Here is a 24,958-nt window from a genome sequence, read left to right on the forward strand (position 1 = left end):
CCCTTGAGTTATCTTCTGATATGTTTTTGACTCCTATTAAACTTCTGGAATTAGTCATCGACCATTTTTGACTCCACGTCTTCACCAGACATTCTTTTCTCTAACCTTTTGTTCTCACAATTTCTATTGAAAGTAATCTCAATGTACATAAAGATGATTCTCACAGAAAGATTTTATGAAAAAATAGCTATGCATGTTAGTAGTTATTTAAGAGTCAATCGCCATTTTTGTGTTAATATTTAATTTTTTCCACAAATTTGCTGTCTTCCCTTCCTTCAAATATACTGTGAAGCAAAAGTTCAATACTCACAGAGCTGACCACAGTTTTCTTTTTACCTCAAGGATAGATTTGACCTATCTAGATATTTCCCTCAATTTTAATCCAATTAAGAATCATTTCTACATCTACAATAAATATATGTAAATCTGTGATATTAGAATATGTTGATTAATTTTGATGGTGAAAATAATTTATGAAAATTCTTTGCAATCATTTTAAATGCTTTGTTTATTTGTTTTCCTCCCTTTTTTTCTTCTATAAATTGGCTTAAGAAAGAAACTGCCTATCTGGGTTTTCTTTATCTTTCATTAAACTAGCTTTATGCAGTACTGCTTCTTTTCACTTTATGAGTTTATTCTACTCATAAGCTCTCATCACTCTTCTAAGATTTTACAAACCAGTTTATACTATACATCTATTTTGCTTTTGATTATCTCTTTCTATTTGACAAACAAGTGCTCACTCAGGTATTTTAAAGATTCTTTTGGCTTACTTGTGAGGATTATTGTTTTATACTAATTAAACTATTAAATTATTGTAATTGGTGATAGCATCCTTTTATTATTATGCACTAATCATTATAAATAGCTTATTTGATCATGATAGAATTGAACTTTTATGGTCTTCTATATTTTTATTTAATTTTTAAACTTTCTTCTAGCTTTGTATACATATATATGTATGTGTGTGTAATTTGTGTTCTTTTCTGATCAAATATAAACTGCTGATTCAGAAATAATTGAATTTATAGTGAGAATGTCAAGAATGCTGAGACAGCTAATCTAGTAATGTGTCCACTTTTTCATTGAATTATTTTCTCATATTTAGAGAACTATCCAATTAAAGCTTATAAAAAGGCTACAATAAATTATTCGAATTATTTGCTCTCTTTCATATCAAACTGTCACCAGCAAGAGTTGAAAGACATCATATGGGGCTGAATATCATTTTGTATTTTCTTTTATTTTCAGGGGTACTTTAGTTAGAAATATTTGACCAAATGGAATATCGGTGACAAGACTATCCAATATAATATATCATTACATGTATATATCTATAATGACTATATATGTAAATATGTATATTTATAAAACTTTTCACACATATCACAATTATATATATGCATGTTTATATGCATATGTATGTGTGCATGTACATACAAACATGTAGTCCATTTTTCTTGTCTTTCCTCAAAGATTATGTTATCTAGGTTTAAGACTCCATAGAATTATGACATGTGATAGAATTTTGTAATGAAGCTTCAAGACTTTCTGATGTGGATTCAGTTTTTTCAATACAACAGAGTTCTCATTAAGGAAAAAGATATGTCCTGTCTACAATGTATTTACATATTGATAGTGTATTATTAAAGGAGAAAGTTATCGATAGGAACAAAGCAAAAAACAAAAGAAGTAAAGTGGAATTCAATAATAACAAAGAAAACACATTTTGAAATTTTTATCCATGTCTTGTTTGAGAAGATAGCAAAGAAGCATTAATGACATATTACTTTGCCTTATAAATTGGTGGCTAGAGTGTCTATTAGGAAGTATCATAAAAATTTGAAGTGTAAAAGGAAGATGGAAAGATAGGAGAGAGACAAAGCTATGGGGTGAGAGAGACAGATGGAGACACAGTCAGAGACAGAGACAGAGAGACAGAAATAGACAGAGAGACAGAGACAGACAGAGACAGAGACAGAGACAAAGACAAAGAGAGAGAGATAGAGAGAGAGAAAGACAGTGGAGAGTGAGAGAGAGAGAGAGAGAGAGAGAGAGAGAAAGAGAAAGGAAGGAGAGAGGGAGAAAGGGAGGAAATCTTAGGTCAAGAGATAATCTTGGTAGAGATGGAGATAGAATAAAGATAAAGAAGAAGGTTTCTGTGGCTATTTTCATGAACTGTGACTCTGAAAGTCATCTTGGCACTCATGGTCACTAATTCAAGTACTTCTGTTACTTTCTTCCATTTGACAAAACTATATTCTAAATGACTGAGAGATAGCATGATGTTATAGATTGCTACCATGACCTGAACTCAGAGGGAAAAATACATCTTGATTGTGTAATGATGGGCAAGTTATTAACTACACAGGATTCCCCAGGCAACTCTCTGATGCAAATTGATGAAGAGTTTCCATAAGAAGTAATTAGATCTGGAATCCCTCTCCTATGTAAGAAAAAAAAAAAAAATGTAACATGAACATTACAAGAAAGTGAATATTTGAGAAATTTTTGGGAAAAGGATCATATGCAAACATTTCGCCACATTTTCTTCTTTGTTGTCTATGATCCAAAAGCATGAACACATTCCCAAAGGGTACCTGAATTCTCTGAATCTTTAAGCTCTGATAAAAAAGCTACATTTGAGAGAAATGATTATTTTCTGTTATAATAACCAATTATTATAAGAATTATTGTAAGTATTAAGATTTTTCTTATTACATCCATATTCATGGGCCAGCCCTTGAAAATCATTTAGATAGTCCCTGAACAACAAGACTGATAGATGAGATTGACCTAATTCTTGGGATACATGCTCCATGTGTGTCACACCCAACTTGGGAAGCTTATTTCTACTTAGCAAAATCTAGAGAATCAAATCTAGGTGAATTCCAGCTATAAAACATTGAGCCCATTCCTTTGAACCCCCACTTTAATCTAGAGTACTCATGAAGGAGAAAATCAACCAGAGTGATCTGGGTAGATATGCATTCCTTTGTCCAGTTTTCTGGAGGTAGTTGAGTCTCATGATCAAGACTCAACAGAATGAGCTGAAAACTTTTAGCTCATCACTTCATTAATAGGGCCACCCTCTCATTAATTATTCATCAATTAGGATTGATTCTTACCTATCTAATACAACTCCTTTTCCAAAGGCATACAAGTATTCAGGGATCACTATATTTTTGGATTTGGTCATCAAGAGAAACCACTGGTGTAGAGCAAGATGACAGTGTCTTTAGACTTTGCCTGAGCTCTTCTTGGCTTCCCTCAGAATCAATACCCTATATCAAGCCTCTAAATGGATTTTGGAGTGACAGAACCACAAATATTTGGAGTTCAATAAATTTCCAACAGAAAAGATTGTGGAAGGATTTCAGAAAAGTTCTATTCAATTGGGCAGAGGGGTCAGAAAGAAAAAAAAAATACTTCTTAAAATATAGATTTGGGAAAAATAAAATAATACCATAAATATAGAATTGGTGAAATGGTAAAAGAGAACAATTCCTTAAAAATAGAATTGATGAAATGGAAAAAAAATGAAAAAACATCTCCTTTAAAAATTCAATTGGTCAAATACAAAAGGAGATTAAAAAACCCAACTGAAGAAAATGATTCCCTAAAAATTAGAATTGGACAAATGGATGTGAATAATGCAATGAGATACCAAGAATAAGTCAAACAAAACAAAATAAAACAAAAAAGAAATAAAAAAATAGAAAAAATGCAAAATATCTTATTGGGGAAAAACACAACAACAACAACAACAACAACAACAACAACAAAAAACACCACCACCACCACCAACAACAACAACAATTGACCTGGAAAATAGATCCAGGAGAAGAGAGACAATCTAAGAATTCTTGTAATACCTAAAATCCCCAATGAAAAAAAAAATAGCCTGAACAACACCTTTCAATAAATCATCAAGAAAAACTGTTTTAGAATGAGATAAAAAAAAAAGTGTTGAAAGAATTTACTCAAGGGCAGCGAGGTGGTGCAGTGAATAGAGCACCATCTCTGAAGTCAGGAAAACTTGAGTTCAAATTTGGTTTCAAACACTTAACAATTCCTAGGTGTGTGACCCTGGGCAAGTCACTTTACCCCAATTCCCTCAGCAAAAAAAAAAAAAAAAAAAAAAAAAAGAGAGAGAGAGAGAGAGAGAGAAAAGAAAGAATCCACTCACCACCTTCTGAAAGAGACCCCAAAATGAAAACTCTAAGTAATATTATAGTTAACTTTCAGAATTATGAGATCAAAGTGAAAATACTGCAAGCAGACAGAAAAAAACAATTCAAATATTGAAGAGCCACAATCAAGATTACCCAGGACCCAGCTGCTTCCATTTTAAAGTTTTGAAGTTCTGGAATATGATATTCTGGAGGGCAAAGGAGCTTGGACTGCAGCCAAGAATCAACTACCTATCAAAAGAAAGCATGATCTTTCAGGGAAAAAAAAAAAAGATGAACATTCAACAAAACTGAGGATTTTCAATTATTTTTGATGATACCAGAGCTGAACAGAAATTTACATCTTCAAATACAGAACCCAAAAGAAGCATAATAAAGGAAAAAGGGAAGAACAAAATAAGCTTAAAATGCTTGCATCCTTACAGAAACAGTAATTCCATCCAAGAGAATGACAATAATGAGACAACACACAAAAATCTATGGAATCAGCCAAAACAGTTCTTAGGGGATATTTTATATCCTTAGATACATGAATGAAATAGCCAATACCAACTGGTTTTGATAACTGCTGCTTTATAATGTAGCTTAGCTCTGGTATAGCTAGGCCACCTTCATTGGTAAATTTTTTTTTTCATTAATTCCCTTCTTGACCTTTTGTTCTTTCAGAAGAATCTTGTTATTATTTTTTCTAGATCTGTAAAATAATTTCTTGGGAGTTTGATTGGTATGGCACTAAATAAGGAGATTAATTTTGATAGTATTGTTATTTTTATTATATTTGCTTGGCCTACCCAAGAGCACTTGATATTTTTCAAGTTATTTAGATCTGACTCTATTTGTGTGGAAAGTGTTTTGTAGTTGTATTCATATAGTTCCTGACTTTGTTTTGGCAAATAGATTCCCAAATAATTTATATTATTGACAGTTATTTTAAATGGAATTTCTCTTTGTATTTTGTGCTGTTGGACTTTATTGGTAACATATAAAAATGCTGATGATTTCTATAGATTTATTTTCTATCTTGCAACTTTGCTAAAGTGTGGGTTGTTTCTAGGAGTTTTTTGGTTGATTCTCTAGGGTTCTCTAAATATACTATCATATCATCTGCAAAGACTGATAATTTGCTTTCCTTCAGAAGTCTGAAGACACCTACATGAACTGATGTTAAGTGAAAAGTGCGGAACCAGGAGATCATTGTACATGGCAACAACAAGATTATACAATGATCAATTCTGATGGACGAGGCGCTTCTTAACAATGAGATGATTCAGGCCAGTTTCAATGATCTTGTGATGAAGAGAGCCATCTACACCCAGAGAGAAGACTGTAGGAGCTAAGTGTGGATCACAACATAACATTCACACTTTTTTTGTTATTGTTCACTTGCACTTTGTTTCATTACTCATTTTCTTTCTTTTTTGATCTGATTGTTCTTCTGCAGCAAGATAATTATAAAAATATGTTTACATATATTGGATTTAACATATATTTTAACATGTATAACATATATTCAATTACTTGCAATCTAGGGGAGAGGGTGAGAGGAAAAAGAAAATTTGGAACACAAGGCTATGAAAGCATCAATGTTAATAAATTATCTGTCCATATGTTTTTCTTTTTTTTCTTTTTTTATTATAGCTTTTTATTTACAAGATATATGCATGAGTAATTTTTCAGCATTGACATTTGCAAAACCTTTTGTTCCATTTTTTCTCCTCCTCCCCACCCCCTTCCCTAGATGGTAGCTTGACCAATGCATGTTAAATATGTTAAAGTATAAGCTAAATGCAATATAGGTATATATGTCCATACAGTTATTTTGCTGTACAAAAAGAATCAGACTTTGAAATAGTGTACAATTAACCTGTAAAGGAAATAAAAAATGCAGGTGGACAAAAATAGAGGGATTGGGGAATTCTATGTAGTGGTTCATATTCATCTCCCAGAGTTCTTTTGCTGGATGTAGCTGGTTCAATTCATTACTGCTCTACTGGAACTGATTTGGTTTATCTCATCACCAGAAAGGACCACTTATATCAGAATTGATCATCATATAGTATTGTTGTTGAAGTATATAACAGTCTCCTGGTCCTGCTCATTTCACTCAGCATCAGTTCATGTAAGTATACCCAGGCCTTTCTGAAATCATCTGCTAGTCATTTCTTATAGAACAATAATATTCCATAATATTCATATACCACAATTTATTCAGCCATTCTCCAATTGATGGGCATCTACTCAGTTTCCAGTTTCTAGCCACTACAAAAAGGGCTGCTGCAAACATTCCTGCACATACAGGTCCTTTTCCCTTCTTTAAGATCTCTTTGGGATATAAGCCCAATAGTAACACTGCTGGATCAAAGTTTGATAACTTTTTTTTTTTTTTTAAATAATGTCCATATGCTTTGAAAATCAAAAAGTTTTAATAAAAATTAATGTGAAAAAATAAAATCAGCTTTAATCTTTCCAAGGTCACTAACCATACCTATACAATATGTTGCTGTCTAGATCCCCCTTATAGACACACACACACAAAAACCTGCTTCAGGATCAAATTGGTATATTTTATTTAATTTCAGAATTAATAATTAAATGAATTCAAGTGACCAGCACTATTCTAAGAAATATAAGGAAAACAAAGGAAATAGATAACACCATATCTTCTCTCAAGAATTTGACAAAATATTTGGAAATATAAAGAATTTTCAAATGAAACTATTGAAATTTTAAAAAGTAATATAGACCAGGAATAAGCTAAGTATAACTTGAGAGACATCCCTACCCTCTCCAGCTTTGTTTTTGTATGAACTATGAGCTAATGAATGTTTTAAATATAGTTTAAGCAAAATAAAACTTTATTTTAAAATATAGAAAATTCTTAGCTCACTAGCTGGATTTGGCTCTTGAGTTCTAGTTTGCCAGCTGCTGAATAGGCTATAATAAAGTATAACAAGATGTAACTTTAAATTTTTGAAAGTATTGAAATACCTTTGAAATTTCTTATGGACTATGAAATTTGAGACAGAGCTTGTAGGATGTTTACTTAATCAGGCCATTATAGGATTTGGGAAAAATCATGTTAGAAAATTTTGGAATGGGGATAAACATTTTGTGGGGAAAGCATATGAAGTTAGATGATGAGAAGAATAATGTTCTGTTAAAAGAAGTATTCTTTTGGAAGAACCAAGTACTTTAGGACCACTCAGCATATTACTTCCTAGATAAAAAAGAAAAAAAATATATAAGGAATAAATTTTTTAAAGTATAGTACCAAGGCCCATCAAAGCATAGAGATAGTGTTTGCTGAAATATTGGCCTTTATATAACCATGATGATGATATGGTCATAACTTATTAAGATGATTTGACATGGTAATGAAGGTAATAATTTACGTAATGTTAGCAGCATTTCTATTTCTCCCTAATAAAACTCTGAAATGTTCCTTACTACTCTGAAGTAAGGATCACTTCACACATCAGTATGCTGGATAGCAAATCAGAATTGTGATTTGAAGTATTGAGAAGTTTCCCTGGACAATAATTCACCTTATTAAGGACCAATTCAAAATCAACACCATAATGACTTCTTCCCTCAAAATCTGAATGTCAGACTTTAATTTGTGAGGGCAAAATGATAAGCCTTCTTTACTTGGGGATAATCATGCAATAGCCCAGGAAAAATAAAATCAGGTTGAAGTAATTCAGACCATTACCAAATCACAAACAGGAAAATGGAACTTGCCAACCAGCAAGTTACAAAGAATACCTCTTCTTTGTATTCAACAGACTTCTACTTGTTGACTTTGATTAAGAAAATCTTGCTTCCAATATCTTGGAATTATTTACCTTAGTTTAGAAATGGTTAGTGTCATTGAATAGCTTTAAATTCCCGGGAAGAGATAGAAATATCTTGTCATGGACTGCCTTTCAATGGTGGGCATCGGGGCTGGATTTGATGAAGTTGAAAATGATTTCTGGACCTGAAGTAATTGAGAGACATTTATAGACATCTGGAATGAAAATCATATCTAGTAATGAACAGTGCAGTTTGACTATTTTACTTTTAACTCTGGAGAAGTTAGAAAAGTTTTGGTGGACAAAAAGTGAAGGAAAAGGTAAAATTGGGAATGAGAATTCCTGTCTATCATCATATTAGGGAACCTATGAATTGGAGATAACATCTACATACTAGACAAATAGGAAAGGGAAGTCTAAGGAAATCTGTAGAGAAACTCAGTAAAGAGAATGGAATGTCAATAAAAGTAAATTATAACTACCTTGCATTTTTATTATGAAAATCATTATAGAACAAAATATAAATTTTTGGTATTTTTTTCTCAGGCATATCCACTTATAATGCAACTACTTCCTTGACTCCCTCCCCATAGGTATTGGGAGAGAAGTGTAGCTATTAGAAATAATGGATATTTGATTATTTGTTTGGGAAATCTTGATCTGGCTCTATACTATGTATTTTTATCACTTCAAATTTTCTTTTATAAGTAAATAAAAGAAAATTTGAAGTGATAAAAGACAGGTTTTTGGTTTGTTTTGTTTTTTCAGAGTTTTTTTTTTTGCTCAGCAGTGGACAATTCCAGATAGAGTATACCAACTTTTCGGAAAACTTCTTCCACATGACAGCACCAGGAAAATTGTTGGAAGCAATCAATGAGTAAGCTGATGAAGAGGGAACCTACTTGGTCATCTTCCAAAAAAATGTCATCTGCAAATAATGGAAGAATAATATAAGTCCCCGCCTTTCATTTTTGTCAATAGATTATGAGATGATGCTTTATTACTTAATTTCTGATTTAAGTAGGTAGAAGAACCTGTTCAATTCAGCTGAATCTTATTTTATCCAACTAAACATTATATTTTAAATTATCAGTGTGTGTGGATACTGTGCAAACAGATAAATTGCTGAATGAAATTAATGCTAATTGAATAGAAATTATCAGTGACAAATTATACTTTCTTGAACCCAGGATAATTATCATTTTGTAATATGTATATTATCACTTTGTAATTATCAGTTTGTACTTGTATTAAGATGTTCCCTTTATGTTCTTTTCCTTTCTTTCTTTTTACATGTCAATTTGTGGAAGAAAGAGAAAATAAATGCTTGTTAATCAGGAAAAAGTAAATTTTAAAAATCTTAAACTACTCCTTGGACTTCCTATGAAAGTGACCCTAGGTTCTCAAAGCCTATAAAACCATAAATAAATCTTTGTAGAGTCTTCCAGTTTGGCAAAAATTTTCAGAATAATTAGTACAACAGATTTTTGTGTATGCTGGAGTCAGTCTAAGTCAGCATTGAGAGATTCAATGATAGATGAATTATTTGGTGAAAAGTTCCCAATGAATAAAGAAAAATATTAAATGTTTCTACATTCTGTGTTTCTACCAAAATGATGGAAAGGGCAATAATAGATATTAAGAATCAAATAAAGGCAAAACAGTAATTTAATCATTTGGCATCTTAATGTGAAATCTTTGTCCAGTGTTCAACTTGTGATCATAGTGTTGAATGAACTGGATTTTTTCAGTCTTTCTATTGCTATAAACAAAGTCACAAAACAAAAGAATTTGCAATTGAATGGAAGGATGGCTAAGAAGCTCACCTCAGAGATCCATTAAATGTATTGATTGTATGCAAAGGCAACAATGTAATGTAACTTCATTGAGTATCTGCTTAACTTGATTGCAATTCTCAGGATAAAAGTGTTGTTCCTCACCGCCCACCCCCGCAGGTGGGGGTGGGGGTGGGGAGTGGAGGAGAGAGGAATAGCTGGCTAAAATCAATCAGATGGTTGAAAATAAAAAAATTCAATGAAAAAAAAATTCCACAGAAATATGAATACTGTAGAGCAAGGACAGAGAAAGCTCTTTAAAACAAAAGACATAAAATGTTTGTGGCAGACCTTTTTGTAGTGGCTAGAAACTGGAAATTGAATGGATGCCCATCAATTGGAGAATGGCTGGGTAAATTGTGATATGTGAATGTTATGGAATATTATTGTTCTGTAAGAAATGACCAGCAGGATGATTTCAGAAAGGCCTGGAGAGATTTACATGAACTGATGCTAAGTGAAATGAGCAGAACCAGGAGATCATGATACATTTCAACAACAATACTATATGAGGAGGTATTCTGATGGAAGTGGATTTCTTGGACAAAGAGAAGATCTAATTCAGTTCGAATTGATCAGTGATGAACAGAATCAGCTAAACCCCAGAGAAAAAACACTGGGAAGTGAATATTGACTACTTGCATTTTTCTGTTTCTTCCCCGGGTTATTTTTACCTTGTGAATCCAATTTTTCTCGTGCAACAAGAGAACTGTATGGTTCTGTACACATATATTGTATCTAAGATATATTTTAACATGTTCAACATGTATGAGACTGCCTGCCTTCTACCGGAGAGGGTGGAGGGAGGGACAGGAAAAGTTGGAATAGAAGTGAATGCAAGGGACAATGTTGCAAAAATTACCCATGCATATGTTCTGTCAATAAAAAGCTAAAATAAAAAATAAAGAAAAAAAGAAGTATACTTAAAACAAGGTGTCAACTCAGTGGAATTGATGAGACAATGGTTATCTAGTTTACAAATACCTGGTACTTAGTATGGTGATATAATAGTTCTACAATTAATGTAATTGTAATAGGGTATTTAAACTGAAGACAAAGTCAGCCATAGACATTTTATCTTTGATTATCCTTATGGTGGCTCTCTTGTCTCCAGTCTGGCAGACTGCTAGAAGAAACTGGAGACAGTCAGTCAGAATGTGAGTCAGACAGCTGGAAAAGACTGTGGAGCAGACTGGTTTAGACTGGGAGACTGGAGGAGGCAATAAAAACTTTGGACTTTAAAAAAAAAAATGCATGCAGTCAATTAAAGGTGCTAGAACTTCAAAAAAATCAATTAGATTAAACAGAGTAGTTGTAAATATGAAATTATACACAGAGATTTTAAAAAAATTCAATTTCATAAGTACAAAAGGAAAGGATATGATCTTGAAAGGACAAAAATGAGACATAATAAACAAATATTATTCACCACCTTTCATACAAAAGTATTTTTATGAATTAAAAAGTTTGCTATAATCTGATGGCTATTATGGCCTTTTATGCTCCTTCTACCCAAGAGCTAAGCTCAGAATATCTGTTAAAACAAGTTATAGTATAGACACAAATTTATTTTCAATATCTTCAGCAAGGGATTATATTCACTAATTAAGTGCATGAAACACATAAGAAAATAGAGCAATGGATAATCACTTCATAATAATTACCTGACAGCATAGGAAACTCACTAGTCTATAAGAAATACAAAAAAAACACACACACACACACACACACAAAAAAAACTTTATCATGAACACTTATTGCCTACTTGGGAGACAGTAAGACTTCTTTTTGAGAAGGAAAGAATTAATAGGCATCTAGGTTACCCCTAAGTAGGAAATGCAACCCATCAATTATGGAGAAATTGTCTGAACTTGATCATTCATATAGCTCCAATTCAAATAATAACCTCAAAAGAGTAAGGGAAGTCAACCAAAAGTTTAGAATTGAACTCAAGGAGTTGAATCCAGAGAGAGTACCTTTTTAACCTACAAATCCAATTGCAGACATCTAGAAAACAGAATGTAAGTAAATAGAGTAGAAGTGGTAATAGTTTAGGCATCTAAAAATTCAGAGTTGCTATTACAGCTCAGTAGAGCAGTGGTTATTCATAGGTTGTCTAAGCCATTCTCCAGTTTAAGAGGTCAGATTAAAGTACCAAATTTATTAGATAAATCGCAAAATCTAACAAATGTTAAGCAAAAAATAGAAGTGCTTATTTTATTAGACAAATTATTTCCATTGTTGAAGCACATGTAGTGTGGAGTATGTGCAGAGCAGGTAGGGGGTATTAGGGTGTGGGTGCATGTGTTTTATAAACAGGTGCAACACATATTATGTTTTATATATAATTTGCATATTTGCAAATCAATGTGTTTTTTCTGCTGTCAGGCTTCTTTATCATTTGTGATATTGTTCATTGCTATACTTATTGTCATAGGGACAAGTAGTTTTTGCATCTATAAATCTGTCAGCATTCACAATATATAGTATGATGGTATATATCTTGTTTCTTGGTAGAATATTTTCTAAAAATTATTGAAAAATTATTATCCACACTCATTATGTGAGTTTCATACTTTAATAATGCATTGATAGTAGTTCCATTTAATTTTGGTGTAATTCCCATATTAGGAACTCACATGCTTTTTGGGTTTTATTTTGAATATAATTACTTGTCTCTGTTATATACTAAATTTTGTGAATTATGACAAAGGATATTTAAGTATACTTGAAGGATATTTGCAGGTCCTTCAAATATTTTTTCTTGGAGAAGAATGTGTGATACCTTTACTCTCTTGAGATCTGTTTCTCTAAAGAGAGTGACCAGGTTTCAGCTGCAAAATAAATATCAAAGAAACAAGCATTTGCAATGGAAGCAAAAGATGTACAAAAGAGATCAAACATCGTTGGTTTACAAGAACACTTGTAAGGACAAAAGAAAATTGAAAGATGGTGTAATATGTTATTATCCAATCATTGCTTCTTTATTATAACACATACTGCCTTTGAATCAGCACCAGAGGATGAGACAAAAAACAAGTCAGGAGAAAGAGAATAAAAGCAGCCTAAAGATGTTTTTTCTACTCTGGCTTATTTATAAGACCATACTTATGCTTAAAAAAAAAAAAAATTGAACTGAATTTTCCTAATCCTTGCGTTCCCCCAATTTACTTTGGCCTTCATGAAGATTATAAATAGAATAAAATACAAATATTCTGTTTTATTACATGAATCGTAGTTTATTTCTTCACATGAGGGAAGAAACAGATAGGCCTAAGCAACTGCACTGTAACCTGGAATTCATGTCTGTTTTTATAAACTGGATAAAGATTTCATAGGTACAGGAAAACCTGAAGCCACATATTCCATGGAATAGCTATACAAATGTACATTCTGATTTTGTTCCTTTCTTTTTTTTTATTCTTTAATTATGTACTCTTGTATCTGATCTAGTCTATCATTGAGCTGATTTCATTTTGTCATGTCTAGCAGAGAAGAGACAATGATTGCCAGTAGATGGAGACTTTATAAATATTATATAGGTTAAAGATATTCCATGTACAGATTTTAGATCATGAGATAAACACTACCACCTAGAGAAACGAATAGCTAATGGAATAGAACAGTGCTCACTGAGAACTTCAGAGCATTTGTTTGGTACATTCTTGGAGATAGATCTAGGTTGTGTCATAACCAGTAACCACCAGACTTCTCTGGATGTGATACATATATTATCTAAAAAAAGCAAATGGCAAAGAATGTCATCTGCTGGTCATATATCACAGAGAGACTGTACATAATATTTAAGCAAGAACTTGACTAGAATCTTCATTATAACATGCTATCTTCTTCTACTGTCTAGACTTACTAGATAAGAATTTTCACTCCACTCATTATAACTATCCCCAAAATGCTTATGAGAATCATTCCCATTCACCTTTCTAAAACTAGATACTAATAACTGATCAAGGATAACTACATTCATTGATATCGGTCTTCTATGGAGCTTTGTTGTTATTGTTGTTGCTGCTGCTGTAGTTCTAGTAACTCTTAAATATTAACATACATGTTTTAAGACAGGAATTACTAAACTGACAAATGTCCAAAGAATGATATCATAGATGAGGATGGGTCACATACATAACATTAATTTTGTTTAAAGAAACTGAATATATTTAGTTTGAATAAGAAAAACTTAGGATGGGAAGGGGGAAGGGAGGGAGATGACAATTAATTGAAATTAATTCAATTAATTGAAAGATGATAGAAGAATCTTTTTTTTTTTTTTTTGAGGGATTCTATAGTACAGAACTAAGAACAATGGGAAGAAGTTAAAAAGAGGAAAATTTAGGTTGGATAGAAGAAAAAAAAATAAAAGTAAACAAAAAATTTGTGGTGCTCTGCCTAAAACTGAGATGAGTGTATCAAAAGGTAAGTTTTCCTCTATTAATGGTCTGTAAGCAATGACTGAATGATAGGTGTTATAGAAAGGAAGTCTTCCAAACATGGGTTGATTAAATAACACCTAAGCTTTTTTTCTAACTTAGAAATTCTTTAATTCTATTTGATTATTTTGCTAGTGTTTTTTCTTTGACTTTTCTTTTTAATTTTATGTGATTCAGCAGCCTAATCTTTACCCTCATCATAGTTCTATTGGTTTGAGAAGTCTCCTAACCATCAGTAAGACAGCAAGACAATAGTCATACCAAGGGCATTAAATTGTGATCCTCATTATCTAAAGATAATATGCATATACACACATGCACATTCATATGCACAGTAGTAATTCTTTCCATTCCAGAGGTAAATTCCCTTCAATTCCAGAGGTAATTTCCTCCACCATTGTGGAGAAACTCATTATTTAGAAAGGACAAAAGGTACAAACTCAAGGATGAATTTATATTGGACATATAACCAATTTACCCCCTGGGCAAAAAAAGTTCTCAATATGTGAGGTATCCTACTAACTCAGTGAGATATGTAAAATAGAGTTTAATGGAGTCTATTGTATTTTCCCTATTCCAGTGAATTAGATAAAGTTATGGTTATATAACTGATTCTTTTGCCCTGGGAAAAAATAGACCAGCCTTCAAGTCTCCTACTATACTAGGGACATACATTTTCTGATTGGGCATAAAAAAGATTATTTAAGGTCAGTGTATGGAGATTAGTTAAAGAGTTTTAAGTTCCCTTCTCGGAATCCACTTACATGGAGTTGTAGAGTGAAAACAAATGAAGTCCTTCTCCACATGCTCTTTTCTAGTAGCATCCTCACAAAAGGTATTTTTGTTACTTTTGGAATATTGGACACAGATTTCTGAAGAAGCTGCCACTGCCCCTTGGTCTGAAACTGTTCCTAAGTCATATGGGTAAAAATGATGTAAGATTCCTTGGTCATAGTTATTAGTACAGTGATTATTAAAGTAGTACATTATCCTTGGAGCATATTTTACAGATTATATACATATACATGCATGCAAATTCAAATGCACAGAGATAATTCTTTTTTACCATTGTGAAAAACTTATTCTTGGAAATGAAAAAAATATAAACTCAAGGATGCATTTATGTTGGACATATAGCCAATTTACCAGATATATTAAGATAAAGTTAAGGTTACATAAATGTTAAATAACTGTTTCTTTCTCTTCAGGAAAGAATAGATTAGACTTCATAAATCTGGGTCAATGGGTGGTCATATTTAGCATAATATATAACTAAAAAACTCACCTAATTGCCATGCATGGATAATGATAACTTTGGGTTTATGTCTCAGTGTGCTACAGTTACTATTATTGAAAATTTCAAAGATGGTATCATTGGCCAGGATATCTGGGTCTTCTTGTTTATGATCTATCCCAATGATCCCATTACTGGTGCCACAAGACATGAACACAAGGAAGGTGCTATCTGAGGACTGGTGTTCTGGACGGTCAGCAAACTTCTCCAACACTGACTTCATTTCCTGAGAGAATCAAAAAATATTGACTGATGAGCTAATGTAAATAAATCAGTTGATGAGAATGAGTCTAAAGGAAAAAAAGAATTCACATTAAAGAAATAAGAACAATAGCTAGCATTTTTATAGCATATACTATATGCTAAGCAAGGTGTTAAATGCTTTACAAATATAATCTTATCTAATAAGTCTAGACAGTAGAAAAAGATAGCATGTTATAATGAAGATTTTAGTCAAGTTCTTGCTTAAATATTATGTACAGTCTCTCTGTGATATATGATCAGCAGATGACATTCTTTGCCATTTGCTTTTTTTAGATAATATATGTATCACATCCAGAGAAGTCTGGTGGTTACTGGTTATGACACAACCTAGATCTATCTCCAAGAATGTACCAAATAAATGATTCTGTCATTTTGGGCCTATAATATTTTCTTCATCAATTTAGAATTTAGAATAATAACAAATCACAACAATCCTTGCCCCCATTTCATTGTGGAGGAAACTGAGGTGAGTAGTGGTTAAGTAACTTGCGGAGGGTAATACTGCTATAAGCATCTAAGATTGTATTTAAATTCAGGAGTTGGCTGTAAATACTAAACCCTATCCCTTGGTACCACCTACTTTTCTCTTAAGATAGAAAAACACAAGATAAGATTGGTTCCCATTCATGCACATAATGGTGATTCATTTCCTTTTGGGAAAAAGGGAAAATATGGGCAGTGCTTTTGTGGACTTGAGGCTCTTACCAATGATGTAAGGTTTTCTTTGATATCCACTCTATAATCCAGGTCCTGAAGTAGCTCCTTCATTCTCTGAATGTCAAATTTAGCCTTATTTTGCTCATTTGGATGATCATATTTAGTGTTACAGATGATGAGGGCCAGACGCATACGGGTTTTCTTTTCCATAATTGCATATATCTATAAGAAATACATATATGAAATGATTTTTTCACACTTTAATTTCAACAGACTGCCTGATTTGTTTCTATAGGAATATTACAAGAAAGGAATGAATTTTAATGGGTATGTTCTACTTTTATTATTGTTGTTCAATCATGTCCAATTCTCTGTGAACTCATTTGGGGTTGTTTTGCCAAAGATATTGGAAAGGTTTACCATTTCCTTCATCAACTCATTTATAAATAAGAAGACTGAGGACAGCAAGGTTTGAGTGGCTTGCCTAGGGTCAACCAGCTAGTCAGTTTCTGAGGTCAGATTTGAATTGAGAAAGAGGACTACATGGTACTTACTTGGCCATTACTCTACTACATTATTCTACTATGTACCCACTACACTAATATCATACTATTGATTGTTCCAATTCAGAACACTTCATCTTTTCCTTTCTTCCTTATATTCCCCAAGTGTCAAACTTCCATCAAGCCTCTCCTTTCTCAAAGGATGTTAAAGCTAAAAAAGAGAACTTAATATTTATATAGTTTAACACCTTCATTATATTTCATTTAATTTTAAGTGTTTTATCAATATATTATTTTTAAATTACCATTCCTTCTAGATATACTTTTGCTTTCCTCAGTCTCAATGATAGAGGAGGAAAAAAAATAAGGAAAAAAAAAATCAAGCCAGAAACTACATGCAATAGTCCATATCATTAGTTCTATCACCTCCACAATTATTTCTTCATAGCTTAATCAATGCCAAGATTGTTCAATTACATATAATTTGGCTTTTTACTGGTATTAATACGTAGCATTACATTATATTTTAAGGTCTGCAAAGCCCTTAACAAATAATCATTTCATAGACAAGGAAATGTTATCATAGTTACAGTTTTATATCTTTTTCTGGTTCAACTTAAAACAATCTCCATTAGTTTATAAAAGTCTCCCCATAAAATTTGTGCTGATATTAGAAAATCATCCAGATCTCTCAGGAGTATTATCTAGAACCCTGAGAAAAAAAATGCATTTCCTTGTATACTAGAGACTCAAAAGTTATTGCATATATTAGTTGATGAAAAGAAGTCTATAGTCTAATTACACATTATGGCTATTCTTTGGGTTTAGCCATTCACTCATTCCTTAATATGGATTAAGTAATCTAAGTGCATCATATATCACAAATCTATCCTTCTTTCTAATTATATGAGATACTGTAGGCATTACTTTATATGATTATGATTCTGTCATTTTGGGCCTATAATATTTTCTTCATCAATTTAGAAGCCATTTAAAAAATAAGGAAACCAGATTGTTCGTGTATAAATTTTTCTTAATGGCCTTGCTAGCTTTTTATGACTTCTGTTTTGTTTTCCTAATTTCTTCAATATCTCTTTAAAAATAAATTCTGGAATTTTGTAAAGAATTTTAAAATTATTAAGAAAATTGACCTCTGATTTATACTTTATATTTACTCTTTTGTTTAAAAAAAATTGAAATTTGATACATGATTTGCTCTTGTTTCTTCCTTACCATATTCATCTTCTCCACACTTATTTAAAGGTCACTAGTAATGATTCAGTCATCATATTTGCAGGGTGGTACTCTTTGATATAGATGATTTGGGCCAAGCATCAAGAATTATAAAAGACAAGCAGATGCCTTGATATTATTTTCACATTTAAATTTTCTATTAACCTAATGGAAGAAATTTTTTTTTTTTCTGTTTCTTCTAGCTCAATGCTATTTTTTCTTTGTCAAAATAAACAAAAACCTAAAGCTGCTTATGTAAGAGTTGAAAAGTTCTTTTTTTTTCTTTGTGCTATCTAGTCTTATCAAGTCATCTACTTCTAACAGTGATCTTTAAAAAAAAAAAAAAAAATCCTCTGCCCCTTCTTGTTGAACTTTATTCTTTATGAACTTGTTATTTTATCAGTTGTTCATAAATCCATTTATATTGTATTTCTTTAGAAGAATGCCAGTTTACTGGCAGCCAGTATAACATCAATTTTGCTTTTTTCTATTGCCCCCTACCATTCATGGCTCAGTTAAAGTTGCCCTCATACATTTTCCTCCCAGTTATTCATGTTCTTCCTTCCTCAGTATTGTGTAACCTGACTTAAAAGTATGTTATTTGAGGGCAGGAATTTTGTTGTTGTTGTTTTCCTAGAAGCTTTTGAAGTGGCTTACATAGGCACTTACTAGATTTTGTAAAATGAAACTGAACTTTTCCCTTTGTATCATTATTGTATGTTTCATGTGGTAATTACCTATAAATGTCTTGGAGGACTATTAGGCGAGTCTTTCCCTGATTACCCCTCTCAATAGATAAACTGTTTTAAATAAACAGAGCAGTTAATTATCCATGTTAGTATTTAGATTATTGCTACACAGTATATAATATATATATATATATTTATATATATACATATATACATACATGTATATATGTGTATATATATATATATATATATATATATATATATATATATATATATAATATATATATATATATATATATATATATATATTAAATGGAATGCGGGGGAGCAGAGCCCCAGGATAGAACAAAGGTCAGACTTATGATTTTTACTTGAGAAACAGAAAAGAAAGTCAGGAATGTATAGCAGATCTAGAAATTGGAGTATACTGGAAGTGTTGCATGTAGATATGGCTAGAGGGAGTTCTCCATGCCATTTGGATCCCCTTGAGGCATTTCTAGACATCAGCAAACTCTACCAGAAATTCTTAAACCTCTATACTTTAGGAAGATTATTGATTCTCCTTTTACACTCATTCATCCAAAATGATACCTCTTCATTCTTTGCTTCTTTCAATTCTTCATAGAAATCTGGAGGGCTGAGCTTGACCTTGTTTAGGGGTTCAGCTGCCTGAATAGCCCGAGGTGCTGCAAGAACAAGAAAAAAAATCATGATAAACCAGAATATTCTCTGGCCTTTTACTTCTTTTAGAACCTGATGTAATTCTTAGGAAATGCCTCCAAGGATGACAAACCTATCCATATGATTAAAAGAAAACCGAGGTGGAAGGGAACTTTTTTTTTTTTTTTTTTTTTTTACAACTTCTGAATACCAATGGTGGTTATCCTTTGGACATTTAAAACTTTGACAAATTCAAATTCATAATCTCTCTCTTTTTTTTTAACCAATATTTTTCTTCTCTTGACTTCCCTATATCTAAAAATTCTATCACCATTTTTTCAGATACTCTATACCTAACTCTCAAAGTCCTCTATGAATCTGGTAATGTGCTACCCTCTGGATCCTGCAAGTTACCAAGTTCTTTTGTTTTTTTGTTTTTTTTTTTCCTTTGGAATGCATTCACATATCTTCTTTCCTTTAAGTTGCTTATAACAAATACTGCATCTTGTGGTCAGAGCTGTCCATTTTTTCCTATGCTTCCTTGTAATTTTTTGTTGTTGTTCTTTGCTATGCACATTTTATTTTTCCCCTTTCTACTCTCACTCAAGAAGGCTACAATTAAGAGTGGAGATTATGTTTATATATAATATATAATATACATTATATATAACATATATAATATTATATTATAACATATAATACACACACACATATCTTTGTAAGATTATCCCATATTTGTTTGTCCTTTTTCTCACTATTAGTGTAATGGGTACGTAGTAGAATAATGTAGTAGAAAACATCACTACCTTACTAATTCAAACCTTTAATATTTGACCCTTAAATTACACTCACTGCCCTTTTTGTCTCTCATTTTTCCTGATCCTACTTTCTCCTGGATGTTGCTTAGTTTTGTTGAAATACAGCTTTGATCATGTCAGTCCTTTGTGCCAACATCCCTTTGCTCAATAGCTCCCTCTTCCTTATAAGCGTAAGGTGAGATGTTGTATGTGCCCAAATTTTGTTTTACACAGGGTGAAATTTGAAATCCTTTTATACTCCAAGTATCTCTATGATTTGCATCTCTGCATCACTTCCAGTTTTAATTCTCCAGCCTCTCCTACTTAGCTTTTCACTCCAAACTAGTCTAGTCCATCTGTCATACTCTGAGCATACTGTGAATTTTTTTACACTCTCTAAGAATAGCAAAAAAGTAGTGACAACATGAATGAGTTAAAAAGTGTGAAGAATGATAAAGATCAAAAAGTTAACTGGAAAACAAGAAAAACATCATAGAAGGAGTAGGGATCCTGTGGTTCCCAAGTTATAAGGTAAACTCATATTATCTAATTTCAGTGCACTTCTTCATATCAATCAAACAAAACTTTTATTTACATTTATTTAATTCCCTATCCCACTTTGCCCATAGAGATTTTCTAAAACTTCCCTCATCAAGCCTATAGGAATATCCCTTTCCCTAACCTCTTAATTACTTTCATGCATTACATTGCTATAAAATAAATGCTATTCATTAAAAACTTTTTCACTTCTCATAAAATTCTTGGCATCATAATCTCTCTATTATTTCCATTATTATAAATTGTGAAGAAGTGAACTTTTTCTTACTGTTTGGAGCATGGTATGTGTTTAATAATTAATTTTGCTTTCTTTCATACTCATTACTGAGGCCAGCCCCACTATATGTATATCTTGTGTCCTCTCAACTGATCTAGCAGGTTGACTTTCATGTTATCTCCCCATCCTATCTAATCATTAATCTCTCCCAAACATTAATTCTGTTTCTGCTGCCTACAAATATTTATATTGTACCAATATTGTGAGTGGAGATAGAGAATGAAAATTAATGGGTTTCATTCTATACCTCCACTCACAATAGTGGTACAATTCTCTGAAAAAGCAATAGCCACTAATTTTATTTTCACACCTATTACTGTTTTCTTTACCCCTACAATCTAGCTTCCAACTTCACCTGTTAAATAAAACAATCCAGAGTTATTAATGATTTCTTAATTATCACATCTTTTTCAATTTTTATTTTTTAAAAATGAAAATAGAACTAGACCAACAAAGCATTTCCATGTGCACAGCAGAACATGAGAGGATTTTAAATATGAAACAGTAAATTTCCATTTTAAGAAAGTCTGTATGATAAATACTACATCTTGTGTTCAGAGCTGTCCATTTTTTCCCTATGCTTCCTTGTAATTTTTCTTTTGTTCCATGCTGTGCACATTTTATTTTTTCCCTTTCTCCCCATCTCCCCCAAGAAAGCTACAATTAAGAGTGGAGATTATGTATATACATACATATATATAATATGTTATATATATGTATACATGTATATGCATATATATATATATATCTTTGTAAGCCTATACTACACTTGTTTGTTCTCTATTTCTCTGGAGGTAGATTACATCATACTCCATAAATCCAACTTTCCATAGTTTTCTACATCCACCAAGTCATCATTTCCTATACCATAGCAATATAACAACCTTATACTGTTTAATAATCATATCAAATAGCTTTCTTTTTTCATCTTCTTTTTCTTTACAGCACTTGACACTGTTGTACACTCTTCTTTTGGGTCATCTCTCCACCCTTGGTTTTGGTGACAATCACTATTCTCTCATGATTCTTTTCTAATCTACCTGGTCTTTCCATTTGAGCTTCTTTTGTTAGCTCATCATCCATTTCATTCCTACTAACTGTGAGTATACAAACAAACTCTATTCAAATCATTTCCCTCTCTATGTCCCTTTCTGGGTGTATAAATGTGTGTGTGTGTTTCTCTCTCTGTCTCTATCTGACTCTTTTTCTTCTCTCTCTCTCTCCTTGTTTCTGTATCATTTTTCTTACTATTCACCAGCTTCCATGTATTCAATTATCATCTCTTTGAACATGACTCCCAAATCTACAAATATACCCCAATTTGGTCACTCTCCTCATTTACATTTCCATACCAGTAATAAGTCATTAAATATTTATTAAACAATTAATATATTTTAGGCAACATCCTAAATCTGGGGATGAAAAACAAGGCAAATAATAACTTTTTGCTCTCAAGGAGCTCACATACTAAAAGATTCTAATTGTTGGAAATTTTTGAACTAGATATTTCATAGGTATCTCAAACTCAAGATGACCAAATTTGAAATCCCTATATTTTCTTCAAAACTCACTCCTCTACTTACCTTCTCTGTTAATGTTGAGGACACTAATATTGCTTTCCAACTCCTGGTGTACCTGTGAGCAGGATGTTGGGCAGCATGGCCCAGTGGAATTGGCTCTAGGAGGGAGCAGCAGGCAGAGAGGGTTGGCAGGAGTCTGTCACTAATATTCTTGTGCAATCTTGGGTTATTTTTGAATTCATGGTCGCACTTGCCACACCCAGTTGTCAAAGGTTTCAATATTCATGACATGTCTTCAATTTGCTCCCTCTTCTTTACTTATATTTAAGCAGAACAAATTCAGGTCCTTATCATCTCCTTCCTGGTCAATTATAATACCTGTCTATTTAATCACTTTTTTCCCCTCATATTTTTCTCTCTCCTCTAATCAAATTTTCAATTCAGTTTTCAACATGATTTTTCTGGAAGCATTCTGTTTGTATTCTAATCAATAATTTCCAGTGACACCCTATTAATTCTCAACTGACAGATCAAATATTTAAATCTCTTCACATTTTTCCTCTATCAAGTTTTATTCTTCTCTTTGCTCTCTGATCTAGTAACCCATGATGTTGTTGAACTTGGCAAATGCCAGAAAAACACTATCCTCTCATGTACAATTTTTAGAATCCATAGTTTCTTTCAAGACTTTGTTCAAGCAATATTTTCTAAACAAAGTCTTTCTTAGCTCCCCAGATAGTATCATTCATTTCAAAATTACCTTGTGTATATTTCTATTTACTCTCTCTCTCTGTGTATACAGAATAAATAGAAATATGCATGTATACACTGTATGTATACATATGTACATACAACATAATTATATATATATGTATATATATACATATATATACACACACAACATGATTGTGTATATATGTATATATAAAATCATGTTGTTCTTCCCATTAGAAAGAAAGAACATACTGGAAAGAAGCAGTGTCACTTGTATTGATTATATTCCTATCACTTAGTATAATTCATGGCATATAATAAGTACTTTGTAAAGGCTAGCTTGCTTGCTTGATGAAATTATGATAATAGATTAAGATTAGATTCCTAAAAATTATTATTTTTCCTGAATTGAGAAATGGAAAAAAGGGAGTTAAAACTCAGAATAAGCCAATATCTTGTAATTCAACATCTATGTGACCCCAATAACTTAGGATATAAGAAAAAGAAACATTTAATTTTAGGGAACTAGAAGAAATGCAGGGGTGTTTCTTGTCTTCTTTTACTAATCCTTGAAATATCGTGATGAAAAGGATATGAGTCATCAGACTGGAAAAGGACATGAGTAGTCTGATTTTAAAAAATGAAAATGAAGCTTTCAAAAATAGAGATTTGAATAAAGTTTGTAGCTAAACATGAAGAAGAAGAAAAAGAAGGAGGAGGAGGAGGAGAAGGAGGAGGAGGAGAAAGAAGAAGAAGAAGAAGAAGAAGAAGAAGAAGAAGAAGAAGAAGAAGAAGAAGAAGAAGAAGAAGAAGAAAAAGATTGATAAGTTAAAAGAAAAAGAGACACAATGTAATGGAAAGAACATTGAATTTAGATTTACAAGACCTGAGTTTGATTTCCAGGTATAATAATTACTACCTACACATTAGTGATCAAGTTCTTTTTTTCTATGTGAACGTCAGTTGCCTTATTTATAAAATTAATAGTGTATGCTAAATTGTAAAGTTACATTTAGTTTTAATTCTATGAAAAAGTGGCTGTTTTTTAAATGTTATCTAAAATATTCTTAATATAGATAATATTAAGTGTTACACTAGATAGAATACCTAGGCTGAAACCAAGAATTCATTTTTCTGAGTTCAAATCTGCCATCAAATATTTATTTACTAGATGTGCTACCCTTTGCAAATCACTCCACCCTGTTTGCCTCTGTTTACCTCTCTACAAAATGATTTGGAAAAAATAGACAATCACTACAATATTTTTTGCCTAAAACAAAAACAAAACAACCTAAATAGAGTCACAAAGAATCAAACATGAATGAAAGTCAATGAACGATTCCAAATTCATTAGTTCTTTTGATCTCTCCAGTGTTCTTGGAGGAAAGTCAATTTCAAAATTATTAGCTCTATTTTTAGGTGAGACAATGAAGAATCAGGCAGTCTAAGTTATAAACATGAATACATAACATGAATAAGTAGAAGCAGCTTAATTATACAGATATTCTGTTTTCTATCCACAACC

The 24,958-nt window shown here is 32.0% G+C and overlaps 1 protein-coding gene across 5 annotated transcripts in view; it reads right to left on the minus strand.

Moving 5' to 3' along the window:
* LOC127554934 (caspase-12-like) overlaps window positions 1–24,958 on the minus strand; it is a 52,570-nt gene that overhangs the window by 24,249 nt on the left and 3,363 nt on the right. Inside the window, exons 4-10 of one of the 5 annotated variants that reach the window (XM_051986894.1) lie at window positions 19,499–19,593; window positions 16,531–16,704; window positions 15,553–15,787; window positions 15,032–15,178; window positions 8,806–8,915; window positions 8,039–8,172; window positions 6,737–7,410 (exon numbers count right to left, since the gene is read on the minus strand). In XM_051986894.1, the coding sequence (XP_051842854.1) occupies window positions 8,074–8,172; window positions 8,806–8,915; window positions 15,032–15,178; window positions 15,553–15,787; window positions 16,531–16,704; window positions 19,499–19,593 (860 nt within the window). In that variant the 3' untranslated portion in view covers window positions 6,737–7,410; window positions 8,039–8,073. Of the gene's footprint in view, window positions 1–6,736; window positions 7,411–8,038; window positions 8,173–8,805; window positions 8,916–15,031; window positions 15,179–15,552; window positions 15,788–16,530; window positions 16,705–19,498; window positions 19,594–24,958 lie in introns of those variants that run through there. The other 4 variants (XM_051986895.1, XM_051986896.1, XM_051986897.1 and 1 more) reach the window with 4 other exon arrangements.

This window comes from Antechinus flavipes, chromosome 3 (assembly GCF_016432865.1).
Source record: "Antechinus flavipes isolate AdamAnt ecotype Samford, QLD, Australia chromosome 3, AdamAnt_v2, whole genome shotgun sequence".
Taxonomy (NCBI): domain Eukaryota; kingdom Metazoa; phylum Chordata; class Mammalia; order Dasyuromorphia; family Dasyuridae; genus Antechinus; species Antechinus flavipes.